The sequence below is a fragment of the Metopolophium dirhodum genome, chromosome 7 (genome assembly GCF_019925205.1).
Source record: "Metopolophium dirhodum isolate CAU chromosome 7, ASM1992520v1, whole genome shotgun sequence".
NCBI lineage: Eukaryota > Metazoa > Arthropoda > Insecta > Hemiptera > Aphididae > Metopolophium > Metopolophium dirhodum.
The window spans coordinates 27,567,522-27,594,887 of NC_083566.1; the positions used below are offsets into that span (position 1 = coordinate 27,567,522).

At 30.1% G+C, this 27,366-nt stretch overlaps 3 protein-coding genes across 4 annotated transcripts; 1 reads left to right on the top strand and 2 right to left on the bottom strand.

Annotated features, from left to right (window-relative positions):
• Position 1: 1 nt before the first annotated feature.
• On the bottom strand, positions 2-8,179 carry LOC132948101 (major facilitator superfamily domain-containing protein 6-B-like). Its single transcript, XM_061018415.1, has 7 exons — positions 7,912-8,179; positions 6,950-7,312; positions 4,820-5,007; positions 3,638-3,774; positions 2,282-2,403; positions 1,965-2,207; positions 2-1,283 (listed from the first exon to the last, which is right to left on the bottom strand). Exons 1-7 carry the CDS (start codon positions 7,976-7,978, stop codon positions 1,066-1,068), a joined length of 1,338 nt encoding a protein of 445 aa, XP_060874398.1. The 5' UTR covers positions 7,979-8,179; the 3' UTR covers positions 2-1,065.
• Positions 8,180-20,239: 12,060 nt separating this feature from the next.
• Positions 20,240-22,586, top strand: LOC132948593 (actin-42A-like). Its single transcript, XM_061019126.1, has 5 exons — positions 20,240-20,399; positions 20,512-20,649; positions 20,769-21,008; positions 21,539-21,913; positions 22,024-22,586. The coding sequence occupies exons 2-5, from the start codon at positions 20,524-20,526 to the stop codon at positions 22,411-22,413; spliced, it is 1,131 nt and encodes a 376-aa protein (XP_060875109.1). The 5' UTR covers positions 20,240-20,399; positions 20,512-20,523; the 3' UTR covers positions 22,414-22,586.
• A 2,083-nt stretch (positions 22,587-24,669) lies between these two features.
• On the bottom strand, positions 24,670-27,303 carry LOC132948590 (male-specific lethal 1-like 1). 2 transcript variants are annotated; one of them, XM_061019123.1, is made up of 6 exons: positions 26,642-27,303; positions 26,250-26,526; positions 26,062-26,177; positions 25,853-25,977; positions 25,568-25,780; positions 24,670-25,353 (listed from the first exon to the last, which is right to left on the bottom strand). In XM_061019123.1, the coding sequence occupies exons 1-6, from the start codon at positions 27,005-27,007 to the stop codon at positions 25,242-25,244; spliced, it is 1,209 nt and encodes a 402-aa protein (XP_060875106.1). In that variant the 5' UTR covers positions 27,008-27,303; the 3' UTR covers positions 24,670-25,241. The 2 variants fall into 2 exon arrangements, with proteins under 2 accessions (XP_060875106.1, XP_060875105.1); XM_061019122.1 differs by having other exon boundaries at positions 26,062-26,186; positions 26,642-27,300.
• Between the last annotated feature and the right edge of the window lie 63 nt (positions 27,304-27,366).

A 27,366-nucleotide genomic window follows, 5' to 3' on the forward strand; every position in this document is an offset into this window, starting at 1 on the left:
GACACATAAATACACGATCATACAATTTAGCTGTGGCTACAATGTAACATCAGTTACTCATGTAATATGCTACAATAAGAATGTTTTATGTTTTTTTGGAAAATAGGTACGTGCATTAATTTCAACCATTAATCATAATGAATTATATAGCTTTGTAAAATTGTACGTACATACAGAGTGAGTCATAAATGTAGATTTAAAAATGCTTAAAAAAACTCGACAAATCAGTCGAATTAAATTTTCATTATATATATTTACAAGATTTTGTAATAAATTCAGTTTTTCTGTGGAAAACAACAACATCCATATGGTGGCTATCTCCTTGGATACTCTTACTTCTTAGTAAGGCATTTTTTGATGTTTTGGAACACTTGTACAATCATCTCATGTGGAATGTCATAATGACCGATTGCAGCTTTCAAACCGGTTTAAAATTATCCAAAATTATACCACACCGGGATAATAAACCATTTAAATGATATGATCCAAACATTCCGGTGCATTACTTTCCACACCGGTTTAGTCTAGAAAATTTCTAGCTTGTGTACAGCAAAGTGGAAATGGAATCGCCAATGCAACGCTAAAATGAGTTCATCGCTGCTCTGAATTGGAAATATTCAGATATTTTATGAAAATTAACCAAATGGAACGAAATATGTGAGAGCATAATATTATATACTAACAATTAACATACGGATTTACTTTTAACCTTCAATGAAATTCTTAATTTTTTGACGATTGATGATTGACATTTTTGATTGGTAAATAATTCAAAAACATATAAAACATTTAGACCTATGCATATATTTTATTTTATATGTCTAAATAAAACCTAAAAGGATTATGTTTGCTTATAATACCTATCTAAAACTTTGTAAATAGTAATTTTTTTTATTATATTTTTAGTATATCTTATTTATGAACATATACACACACAAACATTTACATTATCTAAAATCTACAAATATTCACGTTCAAGACTCAAGTAGTTTTATATTTATAAAAACATAATAGTATAAAAACCAAACATTTAGTACAACAAAAAATTAAAAAAGTTAATTTACCTTATAAATTATTATTATCAATGCCGACAATAGAAGGACCATCGGTAGAAGACGCATTTTCCTTAAAATTCTTGTCTTTAGAATATCGATTCATTAGCAAATGTACAGTAGTGTGGGTAATGCATATCGCTAACGCAGTACCGCTTAAAATTTTAAACGAAGTAATACTTCCGAAACGATCAAAAATATGCCCACCAACGAAACTCCCGACGGGCGCTCCTAAAACCGAAAATGTTTGTTTTTCAAAATCTATAAACTAAATGGTCGTATTAATACATGGAGTAAATTTATATATTTTCAGCATGTAATTGTGACCTACCAATGTTTTTTTTTGCGTAAAGTGTGAGAGTATGACCTACCAAATATTAAATAGTAGACCAAATTGGATATTTAAAAGAAAAAAACGATTTTATTATTATTTTGTAGATAATATTAATTTGACTTAGGTACCGTATTAGGTAGGTGCTAATAGAAAATTAAATTACTTATAGCAATATAAATACCTATACCTAATATAAAATATCCTAGATGACGGACTGTTACTGTTCAGAATCGTTTTTCGTATAATCGTATACCATGATATATTAATATGATAAATTTATATCATTGAATTAAAGTAACATATCTACTGGAACTAGAGTATGACATGACCAATAACGAAGTACACTCATCACCTACTGTATAGGTACAGCAGAACACTGACAATAGTAAATTAATTGTATTTCGTATTTAATATTTGAATGGTCATTCCGTATCAATTGAAAATATTTGAAATTAACTGGTATACTTATTTGTTAATAAAAAGTAGTTGGGTAAAATGTAATAGAAAAAAATCATTGGTTGGTCAAACACTTGACAGCAGCCGAAATATTTTGTTGTCCTCAAATATAAATTGCATACCTATTCCCAACAATGCCGTTCCAAGGATTCCTTGAAGCGTTCCTTCGGCCCCGACAGGAGCTAATTCTGATACGTACGAAGTCGCTGCCGAATAAGCCAGCGCGTACGTTAACCCATTGAGCAATTCTACTGGTAAGACGTAAAAGGGATTTGTAATTATTGAATACAGAAAGAATCTGACAGCAAACGTGAAAAACATTAAAGAAAACACTTTCATGTTATCCACTCGTTTGAGAATATAGCCTGAGGACGGTGATAATATTATAATATGTTAATATGTTAAAGATGTAAGTGACTTTTAATGACGCTGTAATTACTAGACAGGAAGAAAAACGGAACTTCTCCTCCGAAACATTGAATTGTCTGAGTCAACCCTTCGAGCGTCTTTATGTACGGTATCGTTTCAGGATGGTAAATTTTCGATAGATCTTCCAGGTACCTGTTGGTTTTAACATAGATATGAAATAAAATTTTAGTAATTATTTACTGTAAATAAGTGGTGGCTCGTGGGTTTTTAATGAAGTAGTGCACATCCAAAAAAAAACAAAACTAATATTATATATTATATATTATATTATAAATTGTATTAAATAATTGTTTGCAAATTTTAGTTATTCACCAATGAGCTTTTATTTTGTTTATATTTTTAAACAGAAACACGATTGTTGTTTTGAATTTCCGATAATTTTCGACTGACATTATCAGCTGATAATCGGAATATAATAAACGAATGAGAGTAAAAATAAATTATAATGCCTAAGCCGACACGCAACGGCGCGGCGACGTCGAAAATAATTCCCTAAAACAATTTAATTGGTTATGTGCACAGAAACGAATGTGCACATCAATTCCATTATAACGCGGGTTGAGTGTTTCGACTTGTTTTAATTTTTACACTATTACTACAAATGTGCACAGCGATTGTGTGCATTACTGCACCACTATTGGGGAAACAGATTAACAAAACGCGCTCTGGTGGAAACAATTTGTACCTTCCGATTCTGGGTGTATAGATATAGTTTTATATTGGTTATTTACTTTTTATAATAAATGAATTTTGGTATCGAAACTTTATACGTTTTTATAGCTAACTGTATACGTTGGTAAGTACAATTTCTACTAATATTATCAAATACATTCAAATACACTTCACTTAAAGGAAAATATATGCGAAATGTCGGGAAAATACATACAATCGCCCGGCTCGAGAAATAACCCAATCAAATATTACATTATTTTCATAAAATTCTGAATTTTTTTTTTTTTTTATTTCTAAAAATAACCTTAATTACACTATAAGTACTTTGCTGTATTATTATGATTTATGTCTTACATTTTTCTACAGCTTGGGTAGGTAGTGCACGTGCACTTGTGCACATATACACAAACCGCCGCTGTATTATTATTTTACATTATATTTTAAAAAAGCTACTAGGTTTTTAAGTATTTAATTTGCACTATTATATACTCTATAAAGAAAATGTTACATATTGAATTTGACGGTTTTTTTTGTTTTTTTCAATCAATCCTTCCATTAGACATTGTGGTTATATAGTATATACTATATACACGTCTTGTATAGGGTTAATGAGTTTTCCGTAAATATGTATAAGTTACAGTCAAAAACAATTAATTATAATATATATCCAAACTTTTAATAAATTATTGCTTACCAAAATAAATAATACCATATAAAAGCATTGAAAAATCCAAAGGCTACAACCCATAAAAGAAAGGATAGCACTCTTATATTAGTCAACAATTTTTTTACATTAGATCCTTCAATTTTACCTTCACTATTTTCAACAACCTTAAACAATAAAAATAAAATTATTTATTATTCAATTTCTTTTAAATCGAAGCGGGTAACATTCTGCTGTACATTAGGCGTCTATAGATCACTGTAATGTATGTGTTAAATTTGAATTCAATGACGTTTATTAAATAAAAATTTAAAAACTTAAAATGTCTATAGTTAACTTTAAACGAGTCAAGATATTTTAAAATGTTATCAAGTATAGACAATGATAAAATAAACATTTTATGAACATTTCAAGCACCTAAGGTAAATAGTTTTTAAATAACAACAAAATAAGAAAATCGTTGTATGAGAATTTGTTAATTTACGGGTGAATATCCATGGACATTGCAATGTCTAACAACAAAGGATCGTAAAAATTTAATTTGACTTTCCGGTAAACAAAAACTAGTAGGTAAGTATGAAAAATTATAGGAAATCTTGTACACAAATTTCAAATCTTAAATAATATACAATATATGGAACAATTTTTATAAATATCAAACTCAAAATAATTTGCCAACTTTCGTGATTTTGATGAATTTTGACAAAATGTTAACTTTAGACGCTCATAAAACATTATTGTGAATTCACGGTTAACTTTATTTTTAACTCCCACTAACAAGATCTTATGAGGTACTTTGTATTACATTTTCAAGTTTTTTGACTGAGTGAACAATTTTTCATCGACAATAATTAAAAAAAAAACTAATAAAACTTGAAATTTTCTTATGTAAAATATACGGTTCATAGAAATTGGTAAAATAAACATTCAGTAAAAATGTCATGTATCTACGGTTATTTTTTAAAAACTGTTTTTGTGTAAAATTATCAGTTTTTCCTAAAATTTATTTTGATTTTTCCAGACACTTTATAAAACGAATGTCAATTTTTACTTTTAAACCCCAAAGTACCAACTTATAAATAAATAATCAGTGATGATCCCTATTTTAATTATTATAAAAGGTAACTCGACGTTTAATTATCTATATAATATTATAATGTATTCCTAAAGCCTCAAACTATCATATACAATTTACCATTAATTTATATTTACCTCAATTTTCAATGCAACAGATATATCTAAAATGCAAGCCATCAATGCAATTATCATACCAGGTGTATAGTTTTTGTAGTCTTGACCTTTACTGAACCAGTCTATAACCGCGCCGGATAATAACGATATTGTGCCCCAACCAACTGCTCCCCAAACTCTCTGTTGACCATATTTATGTTTATTTTCACCTTACGGAAAATATCAAGTGAATCAAAATTAAAGAAAATTTAAAAACAAACGTAATATATTAGACATAGTAGTATTTCCATTGAATTCGCTAACTAAAAACAGTATAATGTATTCACCAAATACTTATTAACGAAAAAATAATAATGAACTCATTCAAACATATTTTTAATTGTTAATAGTTTTTTTAATGTTTCACATAACTCACTAGTGGGCGCAAGAGCCAGTATCAGTCACTGCAATACTTACAGTGTTTAAAAGTTTTATTTAAATTTATATCCATTTAGTAAACAGCATTTATAACCAATCTAATTATACGAATTTCCTAATGTACGCACGCTGTGTAATAACAATTAAATTGTTGACTGCTTTTATAATTTAATATTCTATCGATATGACCTCTAAATCTACAAACAATTGTTTTATAACTAATAAATCTAATCTTATAATTCCTCATCAACAAAGATTAAATGGCTTAGAATCTAAAAAGGTGAATACCGCTCTGCTGTACAGTAGGTTACAAGTAGGTCACTCACTGTCACTGTAAAGGCTAATGTTAAATTTAAATTAAATTATATTCTGATAATTTTGTTTCTGATCGGGTATATTAGCCTCTCACGTTACGTTTTATATTCCAAACCAACCAACTAATTAAGCGATGAATTGTCCGATTTACCTATAACGAAACTTACATACAACTTAATAAATATAACATACACCGTATAACGCCACTTACTAACAACTTAATAAATATAACATAGTTCTATTTAGATTCTCACTCATTATCTAGATTTAACAAAATTTAAATTATATTCTTCGTACTATAGATAGCAATTATTTGCGTTATTTCGATTCTACACATTTTCATTAAGTTTAATCTTTGCATTGTATTACAATTAATAATTTTTTATATACATATATTATAATAATATTTTTAAAAATTTGTAAAAATTAATTTACAAATTTGACCTCTTAAAAGTACCAGCTAGATTAATTTTTCCATCAGAAAAAATACTGAAATTGAAAATCAAAGAATTATTTCTATTAGAAAGTTGTTCAGGCAGAAAAAAATAACTCGCATTATTAAAAAATCTATAAATTCATAGTTCCACTCAAAATATAAGAAAAAAAAAGTATTGATGAAAAATATTAACATTAATTCTTTCAATATTAAATAAAATAAAAATGATGCACTTTATATTAAAATTTGTTAGAGGTAATTATTATAATTTATTAATCATCCTAAATCAAACATTTCTAGTACTTTATATAAATATTTATTGAAATTATTATAGTGTTATCAAGGTTATCTAATCAAGTGCGTTTCTATTTTCATTGAAATGATCTATGACATAATTTTTGAGTCATCATCATAAAAAAGATACTGATCAATCCTGAATCTTCAGTATTGCGACAAATTTTCAAATAACTAATACTAAATTAAAACTCTATTATAAATGATTATCTAATTTAATTTTAAAAAAATACTTAACAATTTAGTACAGTAATATTTAGTATTTATGATATATTATAGGACATTACGTACATTTGATATTTATACTCTACAGTCTACAGTCTACATCCCCATGTAACGATTAACGCTGTGTCATTGGTATTAATAAAAATGTTTTGCACGGTGGACAAATTTTCATAAATATCTGAACAAAACAGAATTTACACATGAACTATCCTTACATTTTAAATTCATCACGGACTACTAAAACGACACTTGGTGTAAGTACCGACCTATACTATTTTTATACTTACTATTTGTCGAGTATAAAAATAGTATAGGTCGGTACTTACACCAAGTGTCGTTTTAGTAGTCCGTGTACACAAGTCATTTGTTTTGTCTTTAGCAATTATAGCAGTGAACAACTTTTTTATACTACGTTACTTTTTATAATAAATAATAACAATAGTATTTAAAATAACGACATTTACCTAATAAACCAATGCATATAGTATTCTCCAAAACGGATCTCGCCGTAGTACACGTAGTCAACATGGCAATTGTGCTGAAAAACAGCCAAAAAGTCGGTGACTTGATCACATTGACGTCGGCAATTTCTGTTTTAATGGTCGTGCCCGGTATAAACATCAGTACGCAAACAATTAGACAGTTGATAACTATGAGTGTAATTAATACAATCTTGCGGCATTTGTATTTGTCAGTCATGGCTCCGACAACGGGTCTTACAATTAAGGCTGGAAGTGGAAGTAATGTGAAGATTAAACCAACAATGACAGACGAATAGCCCCGTTGCATCGATATCGTCGACAAGAATGGAATTATCGGGGCAGAACCTGAATAACAAGCGGAGATAAAACTATATTATTTAATATGAAGTAAATATATTTACATAAATGCATTAAGAAGACTATATATATTTGCATTAGTTGTTCGTTTGTCTTCAAACATAATAAATTTACGTATAAAATGTCCAATATAATTTTGTTATTTTTAATATTATAGAGTACTTTCATTTAATTTTTATCAAATTGTTGGTGATAAAACACCATTAATACTCTTATCATGAAGTTTAACAATAGCGTCAATATGTAAATTATTTTAATGTTAAAAACAATAAAAAATGTAAATATGGAATGTTAAAATATTATCAGAGGAAATGAATACGTATATTTTATATAGAACGATATACTTGATACTTCCTCAATGCTTATAAAAGAAATTTTAGGAACACCGCAAAAGTTATTGTTTTTGCTATTCCCATACAAAATGTATACAAGTCATCTTGTACATAATAATTAATAAAGCACGTTTAATTATACTAAGATACTACCATAATTTATAAAAAAATAAATATTTTTATAATATCCATTAATATAAATTTATAGTAAATATGTATTGAAAAATGTATGAAATAATCAAAATGTATTCTTACCGGCCAACACCAAAAAAAAATGTACTTTTATCATCAAAAGTTTCTTGTCAATCTGGAATGTATACATGATTTTTTGATTTCAATAGTTATTATTCTATTAATTATAAATTATAATATTATTAAACTAAAATAGTACGTTATTGAACTTTAAATATATTCTAGTAAAACTTAAAAAGTATATAAACGTGACTATGTAAAATAACAATCAAAAACATTTTACTACTTTTTCAGTCGCAACCATTATACTTATACAAATGATTCCCCTCGTTTTAAAATCTAACTAGCACTCGGATACTATCTGTAAATTTACCATTTCCTATACGTCAAAGAGGATTGTGTCGATATAACACTAAAAAACAAATATTACGTATGTTTCTAGAAATAGATGTTATCTATAAATGGTAGAAAATATATATTAATGGTTAATTAAATTATTGTGATGAATAGTTGAGTCTTGAGTAATATATTAAATGCTAATAATAATTTTAATAAATATTAAGTCAATCAGACATTTTAAGTGATTTGTACAACTAAATTATTAGAAAATAAAGTTGAGACAGATTGATATGATGGTAACTTATTGATAGAATATGTTTTTAAACGTTTTTATAAGTAGGTACTTATAATAAAATTATATTATTTTTTATACATTTCAGTGATAAAGTATAATGATCACAGGGCGTGTTGAATAGGCAATTTAGGTACACCACTGTCACAGGTATAGACTTTTATATAACGCTAAGGTCGTATCAGCAGAAATAGGTACCAAGTAACTGACTAGAGACAACATGAAAAATATATTTTACCAACAAATCCAGATGAATGCCTTTGAAAAACAATACCGAGATTTATTATTGTTTATTGAAGGATTGAAAATAGAAAGCAACAAGTCTAAATATAAAAAGGTGGGCAAGTGGATGTCGCTCTGTTGTATAGTAGGTTAAAAGTGGGTCACTGTATGGATGGTGTTAAATTTGAATTCAAAGTGTGGAGTGGAACCTAAGGGCCTTGTTTTCAATTTTCAATCCTTAGCTATAAAAGTTGAACATTTTATAAATTTTTAACTACAAAATAATTATTACATTTTAAATTTGATAAATTTTGTCAAAATTCGAACTTTAAATGCTTATAAAAAAAAATTGTGCCTATGTATTTTTAATATTTTTCAACTGCTATTGTAACAATATATCAGGAGCCTTGTATTAAATGTTCACACTTTTTTACCCAACAAATAATATTTTATTGACAATTGTAGAAAAAAAACCAAAAAATTGAAAACTGACAATGTCCGTAAACAGCTCAAAAAGAGTCAAATTATTTTCAAAATTTGATGGTGTATAGAAAATGAAAATATAAGCAGCCAGTGAAATTTTCAAGTATCTACTAATATTCTTTTTTGAATTTCAACAAAATAACAAAATTGTTACACAAGAAATCAAGTTTATATCCAATCTTGTAAAAATATTAACTTTCATAAAATCAAATACTCATAAAAATTTAATTTGATTTGCTTGTAGACATTTTTTAGACAAAAATAAAAAATAAATAAAAAATAAAATAAAAAAAAACCCACATCATTTTAAATCAATACATTCATCGCTCCGCTAAGAATCTCAAATAAAAATGTTCAATTGGTAACATTAATAACTGTAGATTCGTTGGAAATTGTATTATTTGATTACAATTGATTACTGATTTTAAGAAAACTATTTTATCTTTTATTTATTTACTATTATTTTTTTTACTCCAACTACCAGTAACAGGTAATTCAGCTAGTGTATTTTTATAATATTTCAAAGTCTATATACCTTACAGTATTAACGCAAAGAATAACCAATATATTGAAACAAATTGATCTATTAAGTTTTATCAGAGCAAATTTGGTGCAAATTTGAACTTTAAAAGCTTGTAATAAATATTGTGATTACGTATTTTTTAGATTTTATGGTTTCAGAATAATATGCCTAAGATGTGTCTTGTAATATATTTTCAAGTCTTGGCTATAAATGTTTAACATTTCAAAAATGTATAACTACGATATAATTTGCAAATTTTTTGACTAATAGTTTTCAACATTTGAACTGAAAATAATTATAAAAATAATTATAATAAACTTATTTTTTTAGATGCAAAGTACAGCGTATTATGGAAAACGCTATTATAATATTATTATATAATATATATTATCTAAATGAAATTTGTGGTATATGTAGATATAGTCTTATAAATTAGTGGTTATAGGTTAGTAGTATCTCGGGAAGCCGAAGAAACTTTTCGCCAGTACTACAGGATGGTAGAGAACATCTTGACCAACAAGGAACTGGGGGAGAGACTTCGGCAAGATGTGCAGGAGAGGAGGTGATGGACGAACGCGATGCGGGCCAACCAGCCGGGCCGAGAGGTCACCAGGTTTAGGTAAATGACAGTCAAGCCGCGAAAGTAGAACGGGACCAGAGACTGGCGGGTTTCAAGCCATGCTGAAGACGTCTCCTATGCACCATTGCACAAACACATTCATACGTATATTTTGTTGTACTTCGTATATTTTTTTGTTCATTTTTGTATATTCCTGTACATTTACTTTTTTGTTGTTATTGATCGTAAGCCCTCCGATCTTGGAAAGTCTGCCAGGTCGCGAGGGCGTAATCAACGTTGACCATTGTTGTTAGTACCAACTACATGTATGTTATTGCAACAATTGCGTTTGGGAAAATTTTTTAAAAATTGCAATGTGTTTGGGTGACCTTTTTTAATATCCTGGGGTGCTGCATTTCATGGGTATGATTAAAAGTGGATTAATGTGTGTGTGTGTGTGTGTGTGTGTGTGTGTGTGTGTGAATTTAAATGATAAGCCATATTTAGATGAATATAGAGTTCCCTATATATTTTTATCTTAATCTTTACAATTGTATCTTTTATCTTTTATAATATAGTATCATACTCGCTCAAACACATTATAATGAACTCGGCCAAACATATTACTTTTATTATGTGGATAAAAAGGTAATTCACATGACGCCCAAAAAAACACTCTCCAAATTTCGGAATTTATATTTATCAGTAGTTTCACCTATAACTGGTGGTACTAATAAGCCTGGAAGCAGCGCGGATACAAGGGGAGCTAGGGGGCTGAAACCCTCCTCTTAGGATATAGGTACTTAAAATATTTCAAAGATACATTTATATATATTCTACAAGTCAGTGTGACCTACTAATGTTTTTTGAGTAGAGTGTGAGAGTGTATGACATACTTCTACAAATAGTAGACGAAATTGGATATTTAAACAAAAAATAACGGTTTTAGTATTATGCTGTTGACAATAATTAATTTAAACCTTAGTAATGTCTTACTATAATAGGAAAATATTAAATAAATTACTAATAGGAATAAAAATATCCTAGGCTGCTGGCTGAGAGACCGTCGCTACTTAGAATCGTTTTTCGTACACAATGATAGATCAAAGAACTAAAATAACACATTCAATCGTATTCAATGATCATTATTCTATATCAGTTGACATAATAGTTAGTAAAAAGCAGATGAGTTACACAACTGACAATAAAAAAATCATCGGTATGTCACTCGCCAAAAGTTGGTCAAACACTTGACCGCTGCGGTGGTGCCAAAATATTTTGTTGTTCGAAATTATAAATCGCATACCTATTCCCAACAAGGCCGTTCCAACGATTCCTTGAAGTGTTTCTTCAGCACCGTCTGGAGCTAAGTCCGCAGCGTATGAAGCCGCTGCTGAGCAAGCCAACGCGTACTTTAAGCCATTGAGCAATTCGACTGGTAACATCCAAACGGGATTTTTAATTATTTAATATAGGAAGAATCTGACAGAAAACGCGAAAAACATTAAAGAAAACACTTTCATGTTATCCACTTGTTTGAGAATATAGCCTGAAGACGGTTATACTATTATAACATGTAATTATGTATGAGCATGTTGTAAGTGGATTTGGATTATGTTTTATTAACTGAACAGGAAAAAAAATGGAACTTCTCCTCCAAAATATTGAATTGTCTGAGTCAACCCTTCGAGCGTTTTTATGTACGGTTTAGTTTCGGGATGGTACACTTTCATCAAATCTTCCAAATACCTATATGATTTTAATACATGAGGTATATTATTATTAATTTTTATTAACTGTATAGTTTTTATCAAAACTGCTAAATTTTTAATTTGCAATATTGGTACTATGCTTAGAAAATGTTAAATTTTGATTTAATTTTATTAAACCATGATTGAACCATCAAGTTTGATTTCTGGTAAATTACTCTAATGTTAAAAACAATAATAAACCAAGTGTAAATGTGGAACGTTAATATCATGGCATCAGAAAAAATTAATTCTATGTTTCATAGAATGCTATACTTCCCGAATACAACAGAAACACCACAAACATATTTGTTTTTACCTCACGTATATATATTTTATACAATTTGTCAGATATTCCACAACAATCATTCCACTAACTATTTAGTTGAAAATTCATATTATTAAAAATAGAGCACTTGTAATTTTATAATACTAAAATAGTAAAATTTATAAAAATAAATGTTTATATAATATCCTTTAATGTAAAAATATAGTAAATATGTATAGAATTTAAAAATGTATGTAATAATAATTATTGTTTTAATTATCAAAATATATTCTTACTGGCCATTGCCAAAAAAAAATGAACTTTGATCATCAAAAGTTTCTTGTCAATCTGGAATGTAAACATGTTTATGTTTATTTTATGAAAATCGAAAATCACATAGTTGTTTTGTTATTAATTATATCATTATCACACTATAATAATATGTTATTTAACTTGAAATATTTAGTAGTAAATCATGAAATAATATAAACGTGCCGATGTTAAAATAATGATAATTCAATAAAATACAATTTACTACTTTTCCGTTATAAACCATCACACTTATATAAATGATTCATCCTCATTTTAAAATCTAAATAGCACTCAGGTACTATCTGTAAATTTACCATTTCCTATATTTTATGTTTTACTTGTATAGTTTATACTGTATGGTAAATTAAAATAATGTAATAAATCAACATCTCAACTCTTGAGTAGTACATCAACCGCTAATAATAATATTGCAATAAATATTAAGTCAATCAGACATTTTAAGTGATTTTTAGAATTAATAACACAATATTAGAGAATAAAGTAAAGACAGGCAGACAGTTGATGTGATGGTAACCTTATTTCTATCCAACTATATGTTTTTATAAGTAGGTACTTATAAAATTATATTATTATTTTATGATGCATTTCAGTGATAAAGTATAATGATCACACGGCGTGTTGAATAGGCATTTTAGGTACACCACTGTCACTGGTATAGATGTGATATTACAACACTAAGGCCACATCAATAGAAATACCAGGTAAATTAGGTACAATATAGCAACATTTTTTACCAATAAATCCGGATGAATGCCTTTGAAAGAAAATATCGGGTTTTGTTATAGTTTATTAAAAAAATTAAAGTAGAAAGCAACAATAGTCTAAATATAATAATAATAGTTTTCAATCGGTGAATCGTGTACATTCGTCGAAAATAATTTCAAAATTTTAACAGTAAACACTTACTATCTTAAAAAGTATTATAGTCAAGTAAGGTTACAAGAAAATATTTTTTCTCGTTACTGGACAGATTAAATTAGTATGTCTCTAGGCCAAGTATATTTTAGACGCCTCTAAGGGTTATCAGGAATTATCGATGGTCACTTAATAAATCGGGGTTAACTTTTAGTGGAATTAAATGTAGTAGAATTTGGTTGGTTGAGTTCAGTGTTGTAATTTTTCAGCATTAGGGAGATTATTACTATTGTATTCATAATGGCTATGCTAGCTAAACGAGTAACAGACAATATATTATTACACTGTTTTTTTTAATATTAGATTAAATTTCTATTTACCCACGATTACTCAGTTTTACGAATACTATTTTATTTTATATTTTTTTACAATTTATTTTATTTTACTTTAACCAGCAGTAACAGGTAATTCAGCTAGTATATTTTTAATATTTTATCTGTAATAATAACAATTACATTGTATAACTAGCCCTAAATAGTAAATAAAATAAAAATTTTAGATAACAGAGAATTAAAAAATGTCTTACATTTTTTAATGCGGTGTGTGGAAGGGGAGCCCTTGGTTATGTCAAGTATATGACTCAACAGGTATATTAAACAATTTTACTTTCCCCCCTCCCCCTCATTGATCGAGCTTCAGTTACACATCTGATATAATCACCATAAAGATATAATAAAAGTATATAATATAATATATACCTGGTTAAGTATATTACCACAATTTTGTGATATATAATATTAAATATAGGCTTATTGCTTATAATAGCACCTAATGCAGTGTCATAGTGACATAGGAAAATCATACATAAACATACTGGTACTATACTATGTACAATGTTGTACTACATAACTATAATGAATAATGATAATTTACTACGCATAAATTATAATATATGGCTTGCACAGCACATATACGCATAAACTCGCATCTAACAATATTATGGCCTCATCAAACTCCTTAAAAAATGAACGTTGTCCAATCACCTCAAATTCTTTACTTGGGCATCGATGTAAACTATAATATATGGTACTATGGTATAGGTACCTTACTATATAATATAATATTAATAATATTTACTTATATTTAAACAGGAAATTAAGTGCGCGTACAGTTGGTATATATAAGTACTGATATTTAATATGATAATATCCGTAAAAGGATTTAACAGACGTCGAACACATTCGACAATATCAAGAAGATCTTGTCATTGAATACTAACACACTGGCTGGCACTGCACTACTGCATACATATAATTCATCCTTGAGATATATTTGTTCGATTGAAAAATAAATTTCATTCACTGTAATGTTTGTAAACAACAGTTCATTTAACTAATTACATTTGATTAATATAAAGGTAGGCACTTATATATAATTATATTAAGGTTAATTTTTAATTAGAATAGTTAATTAAGAAGTTACAATCGTTCATGTTTATGCAAACACTAAATTTTAACTATAAAAACATGGTTTATAGCATAATATTATGTTATATTGTTATTATTTTCTACATAATATTATAATTTATAAATAATATATTGCAGTACACTGTACACGGATGGAGCCCAATCGCCCCAATCCGATTTGTGGATCATAAAAACTTGTGGCACAAAATATTTTATATAATATTAATTATATAATAATCGTATATTAATTGTGATAATAAAGCTACAGTTAATATTACCTATTATAATAAATTACAGTAAAGTATAATAATTCAAATAAAAATATGAAGACACTGTTCTATATTTTTTTATTAGCTATAATTATAAATAATACAGGTAAATTCTGGAAATTAACTTACAATTACTTACAAATTAAGAGGAATAAAACTGCAGTTACAATTTTCAAATGGAAACCTAACATTAACATTGTACACATATTTCATAAAGTGATATACAAATTAATGAATTATTGGACAAGTGGTGGTTAGCCGTCAGCCTGCTGCAGTGAATGTATATCTAAGCAATGTACCTATGCCAATCTGGCAATTTGTGTTTAAGTCACCCTTGTGAGCCATGGCCTCGTCTTCTCTGATCTGAACTCTTGTCTCCAAGTGCGTTTACATATATTTCAATTATAATAAAGATGAACCATAACAGAAGTCAGATTATGTTGGATTAATTCAAGTATGTGTGTGTAAAAATATTTTGTTCGAGAATTAAAAAACAAAATTCCACATCGATGATTTTGACAATTATGTATATAAATGGGACTTGGGAATTCAATACAAATAATATTACAATAATTGTGTGGGGGACGGGGGGACCGAGCGGACTAAGGCATCGGTTGCGACGCGCACCGACGCCGGTTCAAAACCTCGGCCGCGGGGGCATTTTTCTACGAGCAAGTCACAGTGTCCGGAGAGAAGTGCCGCCATCCACCACCCGGGAATGGCAGATACCTACGGGTGCCCACTAAAAAATCTGCCAAACTGTGTAAACGTGTTTAAACCTACAGTATTCTCCCACACAGTTAAAAACCACCCAATGGCCTAAGTTGCCACGGGTTAATTAATAAAAAAAAAAAAAAAATAATTGTGTATACATTTAAAATACACAGCTTAGGTATATAGGTAATATAGTCTAAAGAAAATTACAAATATTTATAGAAATATCAACCTACTCACATCAACGGTGACGCGTATTTACTTATTGGTAATAGACATAGGTACCTATATGAACAACGATGAGACACATCACGAAAGCAACGAGTATAGGTATCGCAATTTTATTTGTAGCGACAGTACGATAGGAATTTCAATTTTCAATACGTTTGTATTTATAAGTACCTATTGTAATAATACGTATATTATACCATTATTAATAGTGTTTTAATTTATCATTATACATATTATTATAAACTATATACATAGCAATGAAATAACTTCATACTTATCTACACGCACGTAAACGTGTAATAATAAACTATAGTAAAATACAATACTGTACACACTTATTTATATTATATGATTACCTCTGCGGACCGCGAACAGGTTCCACGCGAGGGACGACAGGCCCATTTATGGGCGTACCGATACACTTCCATATTTGTCGAGATTCGCCGTCGATGTCATTAATGAATTTTGTATGTACATAATATACAGGGTGATTCTTTTAAACGTAAACTCTCATTTTTTCGAAAAGTCTTATCAATTTGGGAAATATTTTTTAGAGAATTTGAAACAACACTTTTGAAAAATAAATATTTTTTACTATTTTTAACTTTTTGAATGAGAGAGAGTACATTTTTAATTTCAGCATATTCCGTAGCAGAATATTTTTCTAATAATTCCCAAACATAACATTCAAATTCGAACGAATTATAACAATATAAATTAATAGGTTACAAGTAAAAAATAAAAACTTAAAAACTACATATGTATAACAGTAAAAAATAATAAAAAATATCGTTCTTAAAGACTTCAAATAATCTAATAAAATATTCATAAAAACGTTAAAAATATTTCGAGAAAATGTGTAGTTAACTTTAAAAGAATCACTCTGTATCTATATATACTATGGCAGCGCACACACGTAATATTTGTATTACTTGGACGCAGAAAGGGAAACCTTATAATATATAGTGACTATATTATGCAGTATTATACATTTGTACGCATTATTGATATTTTATGTTATTTCCTCTATCGCAAAAACGCGGTCACTGTTAAAATACCTAGATACTATGATTACCTATGGCCTATTGGCTATTATGGATCTTAAAAGTATAAAGTTTAAACATACTCGTATCTGACCATGGAAGTAAAATCTGGGGACATACTTAACCTTAGCCTGCCCCGAGCAGTTTCAAGCGCTATACACGAGACATTTTTTTACAATTTAGTACCTATTTATTAAATATCTGATTAGTGATTGTGATAAATTTGTTTTTATTTTTACGAACTTAAAAAATGTTAATTTATATTATAATAATATTAATATAATGTTATTATTATTATTATTATTATTTTTAAGCAATACAATTTGCTATTTTCGATAGGTACCTAAATTGTCTAAATTGTATTTTTGAATCGTTGTAATTATATTTTGGCTATATGCCTATATATATAGAATATAATTATATAATATAATATATTATGTATATGTGTATTGTGTATGTATATACACCAGTAGAGAAAATGTAGGTGATAATATGAGGATCTTTAATAGACCCCAACTCCATTTTGTTTTCTTGACATTAGGATATATTATAATACAACGACAATTAATATTTTTAATCAATAAATAAATAACTTTAAAACATTTTTAGATCATCGATATTTTACGAGCATTGAAAATTAAATAGGTATAGTTTATAACACTAATACGAAAAATCATAAGTTTTTTTAACAGTGTAATGCATCAGTTGAGCTGGCAATATTATTTAAATTATACAAATTCTCGTTTATAATAATTTGATTTACCTGTAGCGGTTACAATTAGTTAGGTGCCTATAGGACTATATAAATGAAAAACTGCAAATTACGTTTATTTTAAAATATATATTTTTTAAATTACCTAGTGTATAATTATTTTACTCGTATTATCTTATGTACCTACGTCCTACAAGCTCAATTTCCCGCTATTATTGTGATATTTAGAGAAAATACAAGTTAAACACACTAAATTAGATTAACGTGTGATGCGAACAAATCCAAATTTGAAACTATAGAACCTTTTAAGGTTGATACTTCTTATTTCTAATTAAATTAACCACTTTTACTACATTTCTTATGCAGCTTGTATAATTTTATTTTTGTACGTCCAAGGTACAGCTATATAGGTACGCGATCTGTCCATTATTGCGTCCGACATACACGATATGCCTATTAAAGTAAATAAATACTGGTAACTGGAAATCACATATTTTTAACATATTAATGAACGATACACAATACCATTTTAAGTCCTACCAATCGAATATTCGTTTAGGTTTATTGGATATATGTCAAAACAGCTTATGACATCGTGAATCACGTGATTTCAGACATATATTTTTAATTAAAAATTGTTTTATATTATAACATTAAACATCTTGAGCTAAGAATTTAATGTTATAGAAAACCATGTAACTTACTAATGCATTAAAATTTCTTTAGAAAATCACAAAATGTGTAATAACATAGGTAGGTAGGTACACTCCAAAATTATAATACTGTAAACATATTACATAATTTATATTATTCATCAATGTTACTTATTGTTTATGTTTAACAGATTTTTATATATTTGTATAAAATAAAAATAAAAATGTCAGTAGGTATATAACCCAACCTAGGTGTCCAAAAATTAAATTTCAATTTAGCCCCTATAGTTTATTAGTTATAAATAGAAAATACCTTGTTTAAGGAATGGAATAAATACATGACATAAATCTATAGACTATAATAAATTTTACCTGTACAATATAAGTAGGTTTTAGGGCGATAGGTAAGTACTAAGTACATTACAGTTATAGAATTGAAAAAATAAAGTTACAAATTACAATCATTTTCAATTGCATAATAATAACGTAGGTACCTGGTCATTACAAAAAAAAATTTTATATTATGAATTACACGCGTTGCATCGTCAAGTACTCATGTACGAATGATATATACCTTATGTGTACGTACATAGGTAAGTATATAGGCGCGGTATACGCGTCTTATATATGTGAATTAAAGATTCGTAGGTACCTATATAATAGATTAATACACTATACAGTATACACTCATAATATGTAACTTATTATTATTCACCAAACATGCTTACCCCCCTTTTATTCTGCAATAATGCATTTATTCAAATTATATTTATTTTGAATTTAAGTGCCTATACTATTTACTTAAACACAATTTTTACAAAAATATTTTTCATAATGTTCAAATTATCATTTATCAAAGCCTCGTTTCTTTATTTTTGATATCATGAATTATATCCTAATTATATTCCATGAACTGTATCTCCAATAATCATCCTTAGTACTAAAAGTTTAATAACTCAGAACCTAGGTCCCTATAGTCAGGGGCGTATCGGTGAATCACTCTGTAGATATTTTATATACATGTGAGTATAATTAGGGAGGTATGTTAGTTTGTATAGTCCGATAGTCGTATAATGTATAGGTACCTAATTATAACATCAAACTAACCGTTTAAGCCGTTTAAGGTAAAAGAAATGATTCTCGTAGTAGGATGTAAATCCTACGTGCAACTGTAAACCACGAAAAATCTGTTTTCGCGCGGAAACACTTCCATTTTTGAAGAGTATTATATATATAGGTGCATAATAATATAACATTGTAATTGCAACGACCACACGGTCAAACCTTATTATAATAATATGATGCCGCGAGAATCGGACAAATTATTAATGCACTTTGGGCGGGGGGGGGGGGGGGGACGAATAGAGACGAACGCGCGTATTTATAATAAATATATATTATCGGTGCGCGAGTATATGGCTATATAGGAACCTACATATTATATAGGCAGTAAATATATATATATATAATGCTATCGCGTACACTCGTCCGACCGACGACAGCCTCTGAAAAAGGAATTATATTTACTGCAGCGTGATTGACCGCGTCAGATATGGTCATAAACTCGCGCGTATTGTGTTAGCGTCGCCGACGATGACGGACGGACGACCTTTACCGCCGTCGTCGGGCCCGCTGCCGCCGCGGCGCGGAGACCCTACCACGGCGGATTTTCACTTTCGACCGCGGAACGGTGTCGGGGCGGCCGTACGACGTGCCTATATAAATTGACGCGAGCCCGCCGTCGCAGTGTACACATCACATTCGTCGTTCTCCGATCGCACCGCGCAAACGCCGTTCCGTTTGCACGTTTATTTATTTATTTATTCGTCACTTTTCGCAAGGTAAACATTCTCAGTGAGGCCGACATTGTTTCTCTAGATTATTCGTCTTTTGTCCCGCCGCCAACGCCGCCGCGGTCGGTAATAAGTTTTTATTTTTATTTTTCATTTCTAGAAAACCGTAACCATGTGCGACGAAGACGTGGCAGCTCTGGTAGTGGACAACGGTTCCGGTATGTGCAAGGCCGGATTCGCTGGCGACGATGCGCCCAGAGCCGTGTTCCCGTCGATCGTCGGACGTCCGCGGTACCAGGTAAATTACACTTAAGGCGGATAATATGTTTTATACTAACGAGTATGATTGTTTTATATTACCCACATCTTATTTATTATTGTATAAATATATAATATACACGTGGCGCGTGTCTGCAGGGCATCATGGTGGGCATGGGACAAAAGGACAGTTACGTCGGAGACGAAGCACAATCCAAGAGGGGAGTGCTTACAGTCAAGTATCCCATCGAACACGGTATCGTCACCAACTGGGACGATATGGAAAAGGTGTGGCACCATACGTTCTACAACGAGTTACGTGTAGCCCCCGAAGAGCACCCAGTGTTGCTGACCGAAGCGCCGCTCAATCCGAAGGCCAACAGAGAGAAAATGACACAGGTAAGGATTGATGATACGGAACTTCTGGATTTCACCCTCCAAAGAATTGTACCAATACGGTCTTGTTGAGTAGGAACCTATTACCCACTACTCGCGATTTACTAGTTTACCGATTCAATCCATGGTCAAACAATATGCAATTTAAGTTTATTACTAATTTATGTGTACCGAATTCAAGGTGGGTGTTAGTCCAAAATATACTTACAATAATATGTAAGGTAGTTGTAATTTACCTAAATGGTATTAAGCCCATATAATGCTCGATAGTCGATGGTAATCACGTATGATAATTAAGTTTCTTGCACGTTTCACACTTACACGTATAGTAGAAAGGTATAAAACATGAAAAATCTATATGCTACTATGCCAGGAGTCCACATTCCAAAGCTAGGAGAAACTAAAATTTAGGTACACGATTAGGGGTGGGGGGGGGTGTAAAGTCAGGTACAGAATTAGACTCGTTGTGCTGAAAGACATTGTCGCCGCTTATATTTTACATAAATATAAGATGTACCTATTATCGTTTTCAGATCATGTTCGAAACGTTCAACACCCCGGCAATGTACGTGGCCATCCAAGCCGTACTCTCCTTGTACGCTTCCGGTCGGACGACTGGTATAGTTTTGGACTCGGGTGACGGCGTGTCCCACACCGTGCCCATCTACGAAGGTTACGCCCTACCACACGCCATACTCCGTCTGGACTTGGCCGGCCGCGATCTCACAGACTACCTGATGAAAATCCTCACCGAAAGGGGTTACAGCTTCACGACTACCGCTGAACGAGAAATTGTTCGCGACATCAAGGAGAAGCTGTGTTACGTGGCACTCGACTTCGAGCAGGAAATGCAGACGGCCGCGTCGTCCAGCGCTCTGGAGAAATCCTACGAACTCCCGGACGGACAGGTGAGTCATGAGTGCAAAGACCGACGAGTCCCTCAACCCTGACTCAGGAGTCGTTGATTCTTAATAACCTGATATCAATTATTGATTTATAATCGTTCCTCGTGCTCCAGGTGATCACCATCGGAAACGAAAGATTCCGTTGCCCGGAATCGCTGTTCCAGCCTTCGTTCTTGGGAATGGAATCGGCCGGTATTCACGAGACCACGTACAACTCAATCATGAAGTGCGACGTGGACATCAGGAAGGACCTGTACGCCAACACGGTACTATCCGGAGGCACAACCATGTACCCGGGTATCGCAGACCGGATGCAGAAGGAAATCACGTCACTCGCCCCGTCCACAATGAAAATCAAAACGATCGCACCGCCCGAACGCAAGTACTCCGTGTGGATCGGTGGCTCCATCTTGGCGTCCCTATCTACTTTCCAACAGATGTGGATTTCGAAGACCGAATACGACGAGAGTGGCCCGTCCATTGTTCACAGAAAATGCTTTTAAGATGCAGGACTACAATTATAGGGGATATACACACTCACACAATATACAATATATAATAATATATATATACATTATACATATATTATATTGATGTACACATAAAACTATTTATATATTTTTATATATTTAATTTATTAAGTTATTTGGAAGTATAAACAGATTTTGAAAAATTATATATATATATACATGATTGTATAGGGAAAATACACCTAGCTGCAATTTATTATAATTTATAGTATATTGGTGCCTATACCTACTTACCTGTCTAAACATCAGTAATATCACAACGAAAACAATAATTATTAATTTATGATTGTATTACCTTGATCATGTATAAACTACAAATTACCTATTTTAATTGATATTTAACTACTAGAAATGAGCATCATGTGGTGAAGTAAAATACCTACTCCACATTTCCTCATCAAATAAAAAAATATATATCAAAACTTTCAAAAAAAATACATTTTTCTGCCATCTTTACTCCACTCAGAAACTATCAATTTAGTCCATATTATTTTCATAATAAGAGCAAAATTGGATTCATTTCTTAGTTCTTAATACTATAGATAGATAAATATTATCACCAAAGTAGTTTGTAAAAATGTAAAATGTCAATATGTACACGTTACAGAATATTATAATCACATAGGCATTGAATTTAAAATAGGTACTCAAATAAGCCATTGGAGTTTTTGGTTACAAAAAAATATGCTTTCAGCCGCTAGGTTCGCTGTATCTGTTTGCATTAAGCGCAATGTAAATGGATACCTACAGAGAACCTAGCGACTGCCAGTGTATTTTAAGTAACCAAAAACTTCTAATTCCTATGCTATGGCTTTTTTGTGTGTTTTAAAATCAATCCTATAAGTTATAATCCTAAATAGGTAATACTTATTAACAAAGTAGAACAGTTATTTAAATTGTTCAACACAAGTTACAAAAAAATCAACAAAACTTGAAATTTAATTTATTAATCATATAAAAATCAAGATCATATAAAATAATATTCACAAATATTATAAATATAAGGGTCAAGACTCAATGAATTAATATAAATTATAAAAATAATTTTACCATATAAACATTATAACTTTAAGTAATAACAGTAGAACTTTATAGATTGTAGACTCATATTCAAAAAGCTTAAATATTTTGGTTGATGTGATTTTCATTTTTTGCCACCAAAGAATTAAAAATTTAAATTTCCAATAAATAATTATGGATAACCATATTATCTTGTTACCTAATTTCCTAAAAGTTAGTGGCAATTTTAAGCCATCAGTCATGGTTGGTCATAAAACAATAAAATATTATTTATGTCACTGTAAATTATTGTTGCCTGAAAAAATACTAGATAAAAATCATAAAGAAGAAAATGTTTTCTTGAATTTACTTAAACGACACAAGTAAATTTAGAAACATTTAATTTAGTTTTTAATGTTTTTATTTAATTAAAAATGATATTAATTTTTTTAACTGCCTATAATTTATAAGGCTTTGTATAAACAACTATAAATACCTATACAATATTCTATAACAAGCTTAGTTGTTCATAAAATACAAGCTATTAAAAATATTGTCTTGTTTAACTAATTAAAATTATCTAAATTTTGCTTTCTTAATAATAGTTGTTTGAATACTTGATATCTAAATTTGACACTATTCTCAATTAAAAATGCCTTGGTGTTAAGATATACATTCAACATCATCATGACACAATATCCACATTTTTATTCGGATGTTTCTACAACCAATAGCATATTATGTAAAACTAATTTCAAATTAGTCTTGTTAATTTCTCCATTAAAATTAGGTAATTGTTCTACTTTATAACTAATACGTAAAAAAAAAAATGTTTAAAATCAACTATCATCACAGAGTAATCTATAATATTTATAACATTATCATGAGACACTGATAGATACCCAAAGTAATCATCTACATCCTCATACTGTCACATACAAACTAACAGAAATTAAATTGTAATATTTTTTATGTGAACTGGGATTTGATTAACAGTTTGATTGTCAAACCTAATACACCAAATAATTTTAAAAAAACAGCTAATTTTACAGCAATTTCTTCAAGTAGTAGTAATTGTTATTAACTCTTATCAGAAATCACATTAACTAACGGTAGTTACAAGTTATTAATAAATTTGTGTGAATCAGTAAATTAGTTCCTGCTTAACTTTCAACATATTTGGTTATTTTTAAGTATGCTAATCACCATTGATATGATAACACCATAGTATCTGCAGGTATTAAAAATATATTATCTCCAAAAAAAGTTCCCGCTAAAAACCATCTAGAAGTTTGTGGACACCAACCAGTGTGAAAATAAAATGCACTGGTTTATGTTGACAAATGTCTAGTATGCCAGTACAGAGGCAGCTTATTCATTATACACAGGAAATGCTTTAAAAAACATAAATATTAAATAATGATATTGTGACACACATGTTAAAATCATAAAGTATATACAATACATTAATGTCTAATAAATAGATAATTAATTTAATTTTTAACAAATTAAAAATACTATTTTATAGGACTTTAGCAGGGTACTATATTTATTATTTGCAACACTTGAATATAAATTAAATTTCTTACAATTTCGAAGGGAAATAAAATTTATAATAAAATAATAAAGTAAAAAAAGGTATATCCTAAATACTAGATAAATATCACAACAAAACAACCTCTGTGGTTGTAAATCATACATACAAGATTGTTTTATACATTATATAACAAATAATCAAATGGTTCAAGCGGAAGAGTCCAGATCTGTTATATTTGTCACAAAAATTACATGAAAGTAATAACTTACATGGTGTCATAAAATTGACTACCACCTGAAGAACGAAGTCCACGTATGTTGCATTCTTTTGGCGCTTGAGACCCATCATTACACCATTGACTGTGATAAAATTTATACCTGTAAATCAACAAAGATAGAATTTTGTTAAAATATATTCATAATATATATAGATTAATAACTGCATACTTAGTTAAATTCAAACTAAATAAATTAGATAATATATATTATGTAAGTAAATTAAACATTAATATAATAATATCACAAAAAATATAACTAACATAATATTCTAAGTTTAATAAGTCTTTGATAAATAATATAAGTAGATACTAACATTTCAGGTTTCTTTTTAATATGTAAATTGCTGCCAAATGCAGACACAGGTAATTTATCTGTAATTTCAATTGCTTTAATGTTCGATGGACTGGGCAATAAAGTTGTCAATTCTTCTTTATTATTGTCATTAGATTTCTGTGAATGGTGTTTATTACGACCTTCCTTCAAATACTCTACTCGTTTTAATTCCCTAATTCGTTGCAAATCCCATCTAAAATAACAATATCAAAATGTTAACATTACATAATACAAGTACACAAAAAAAAATCTATAATTGCATTACCTTTTACGTTTTTGTTCACATTGTTCAAGTCTATAATGTCTGCTTTCAAAGATATCATCGGACATATTTTCTGTGCCTTCCATAGAATACCAACTAGAATATGTTTTAACCCTCCAACTTGGTATCTGCAAAACCATACATGCTTATGTAATAAAGAAAATACTAAATACTTAACAGATTATATTATACATGTTAAATGAAATGCTTACTTCTAAATTACTATTAGTATTTTCGGAAACTGGTTCATCTTTTATAGGATCGTAATTTCCTAGGCATGTGTAATACGCATCATCTGCTGTGATCAAAGACAATTCTTGCATTTTTCCTATTTTAGCTTTTCATAATAAATAAATAAAAATTATGCACTGTTGGGAAAATATTATTTTTAAAAAACAACCTGATTTTGCTCGTGTAATCCTATTTCTCGGCTGTTTCGTTTGGTTGGATTCTAATGGATCTGGGTTCGGTTGTTTAGTAGTAGCTTGACGAATCCTTCGCTTTTTAGGTTTAATGTCCTGTTGTTCTTGCTGATCTTGTAATTCAGCCGAACTCAAATCTCCCATTCCAGATGAGCATGTTGAAGAAACTGGTGTGAATGGTAAAACATCCAAGTTTTCCTCTCTAGCAGCTATTTCAGCTATATGTTGATTAGCTAACGCCAATTTCTGTTTAAGCTGTACAACAAACCGTTAAAATATTACATGCAAGCCGTATACTTTTACCAAAGTTTTAAATCATAATGATTTTAACTTTTAAATCACTATGGGTAACATTCAAATTGCTACTCACAAAATCCACTTCGTTTGTCAACTGCGATATCTTTTCATTTTGCAGGGCGACAGATTTTGAGTACTCTTCTAATAATATGAGATTGTCGATTGCCAGGTCCTTGAGTTTACCCAGCTCATTTGACGACGGCGGGTAGACGCGGTGGTTGATGGAGGCCACCGTCTGATCGCTGCCCGAGACCACGGCGATCTTAGACGCGGCCATCACCATTTCGTTTTGGTCATCGAGCACCTGCTCGCAGTGGTTCACGAAACCGCCGACGACGACGCCGCCACCACCACCGCCGTTTACGATCCGACACTCTTTGGACATCGCCGAGACACGACCGCCACCACCGCTGTTACATCTCCCTGCCGCGCTTATCATCTAACACACTTGTTTAACGTATCTAACAATGACCGTCAGCGGATAGGAGCGATCAGTGGAACGCGCGCGCATGCACGTTTGGTGGACCAAACCAACAATTGAGTCGAAAACAGATCGGTGGAGTATAAACGTCGATATGGGTTGGTTGACGCGGAACGAGAAAACGCGGAAACCGGTCAAACGTTGTGCAGCGTGCGCAATGTGCTATTGTTTGTCCGATTGTCGGCCTCGGCCGTAGCGTTTCGGTACGTATTAATAACAAATGTGAAATGATTGATCAACGAACGCGGTCCGCAATTACGGTAACACAATAATATTCAAAACACAAACAAACGCGTTATCAGCGCGCAAGGACAGCA

Excerpts from the sequence above, each read along its gene's own strand:
- LOC132948101 (XM_061018415.1), bottom strand. The coding sequence starts at position 7,978 with ATGTATACATTCCAGATTGACAAGAAACTTTTGATGATAAAAGTACAT. Across the intron at positions 2,404-3,637 it reads ATATGGTATTATTTATTTTG|GTACCTGGAAGATCTATCGA; the intron begins GTAAGCAATAAT and ends TAAAACCAACAG. Across the intron at positions 2,208-2,281 it reads TCCGTTTTTCTTCCTGTCTA|GCTATATTCTCAAACGAGTG; the intron begins GTAATTACAGCG and ends CACCGTCCTCAG.
- LOC132948593 (XM_061019126.1), top strand. The coding sequence starts at position 20,524 with ATGTGCGACGAAGACGTGGCAGCTCTGGTAGTGGACAACGGTTCCGGT. Across the intron at positions 20,650-20,768 it reads TCGGACGTCCGCGGTACCAG|GGCATCATGGTGGGCATGGG; the intron begins GTAAATTACACT and ends GCGTGTCTGCAG. Across the intron at positions 21,914-22,023 it reads ACGAACTCCCGGACGGACAG|GTGATCACCATCGGAAACGA; the intron begins GTGAGTCATGAG and ends CTCGTGCTCCAG.
- LOC132948590 (XM_061019122.1), bottom strand. The coding sequence starts at position 27,007 with ATGATAAGCGCGGCAGGGAGATGTAACAGCGGTGGTGGCGGTCGTGTC. Across the intron at positions 26,527-26,641 it reads TGACAAACGAAGTGGATTTT|CTTAAACAGAAATTGGCGTT; the intron begins GTGAGTAGCAAT and ends TTTGTTGTACAG. Across the intron at positions 25,978-26,061 it reads ATACTAATAGTAATTTAGAA|ATACCAAGTTGGAGGGTTAA; the intron begins GTAAGCATTTCA and ends ATGGTTTTGCAG.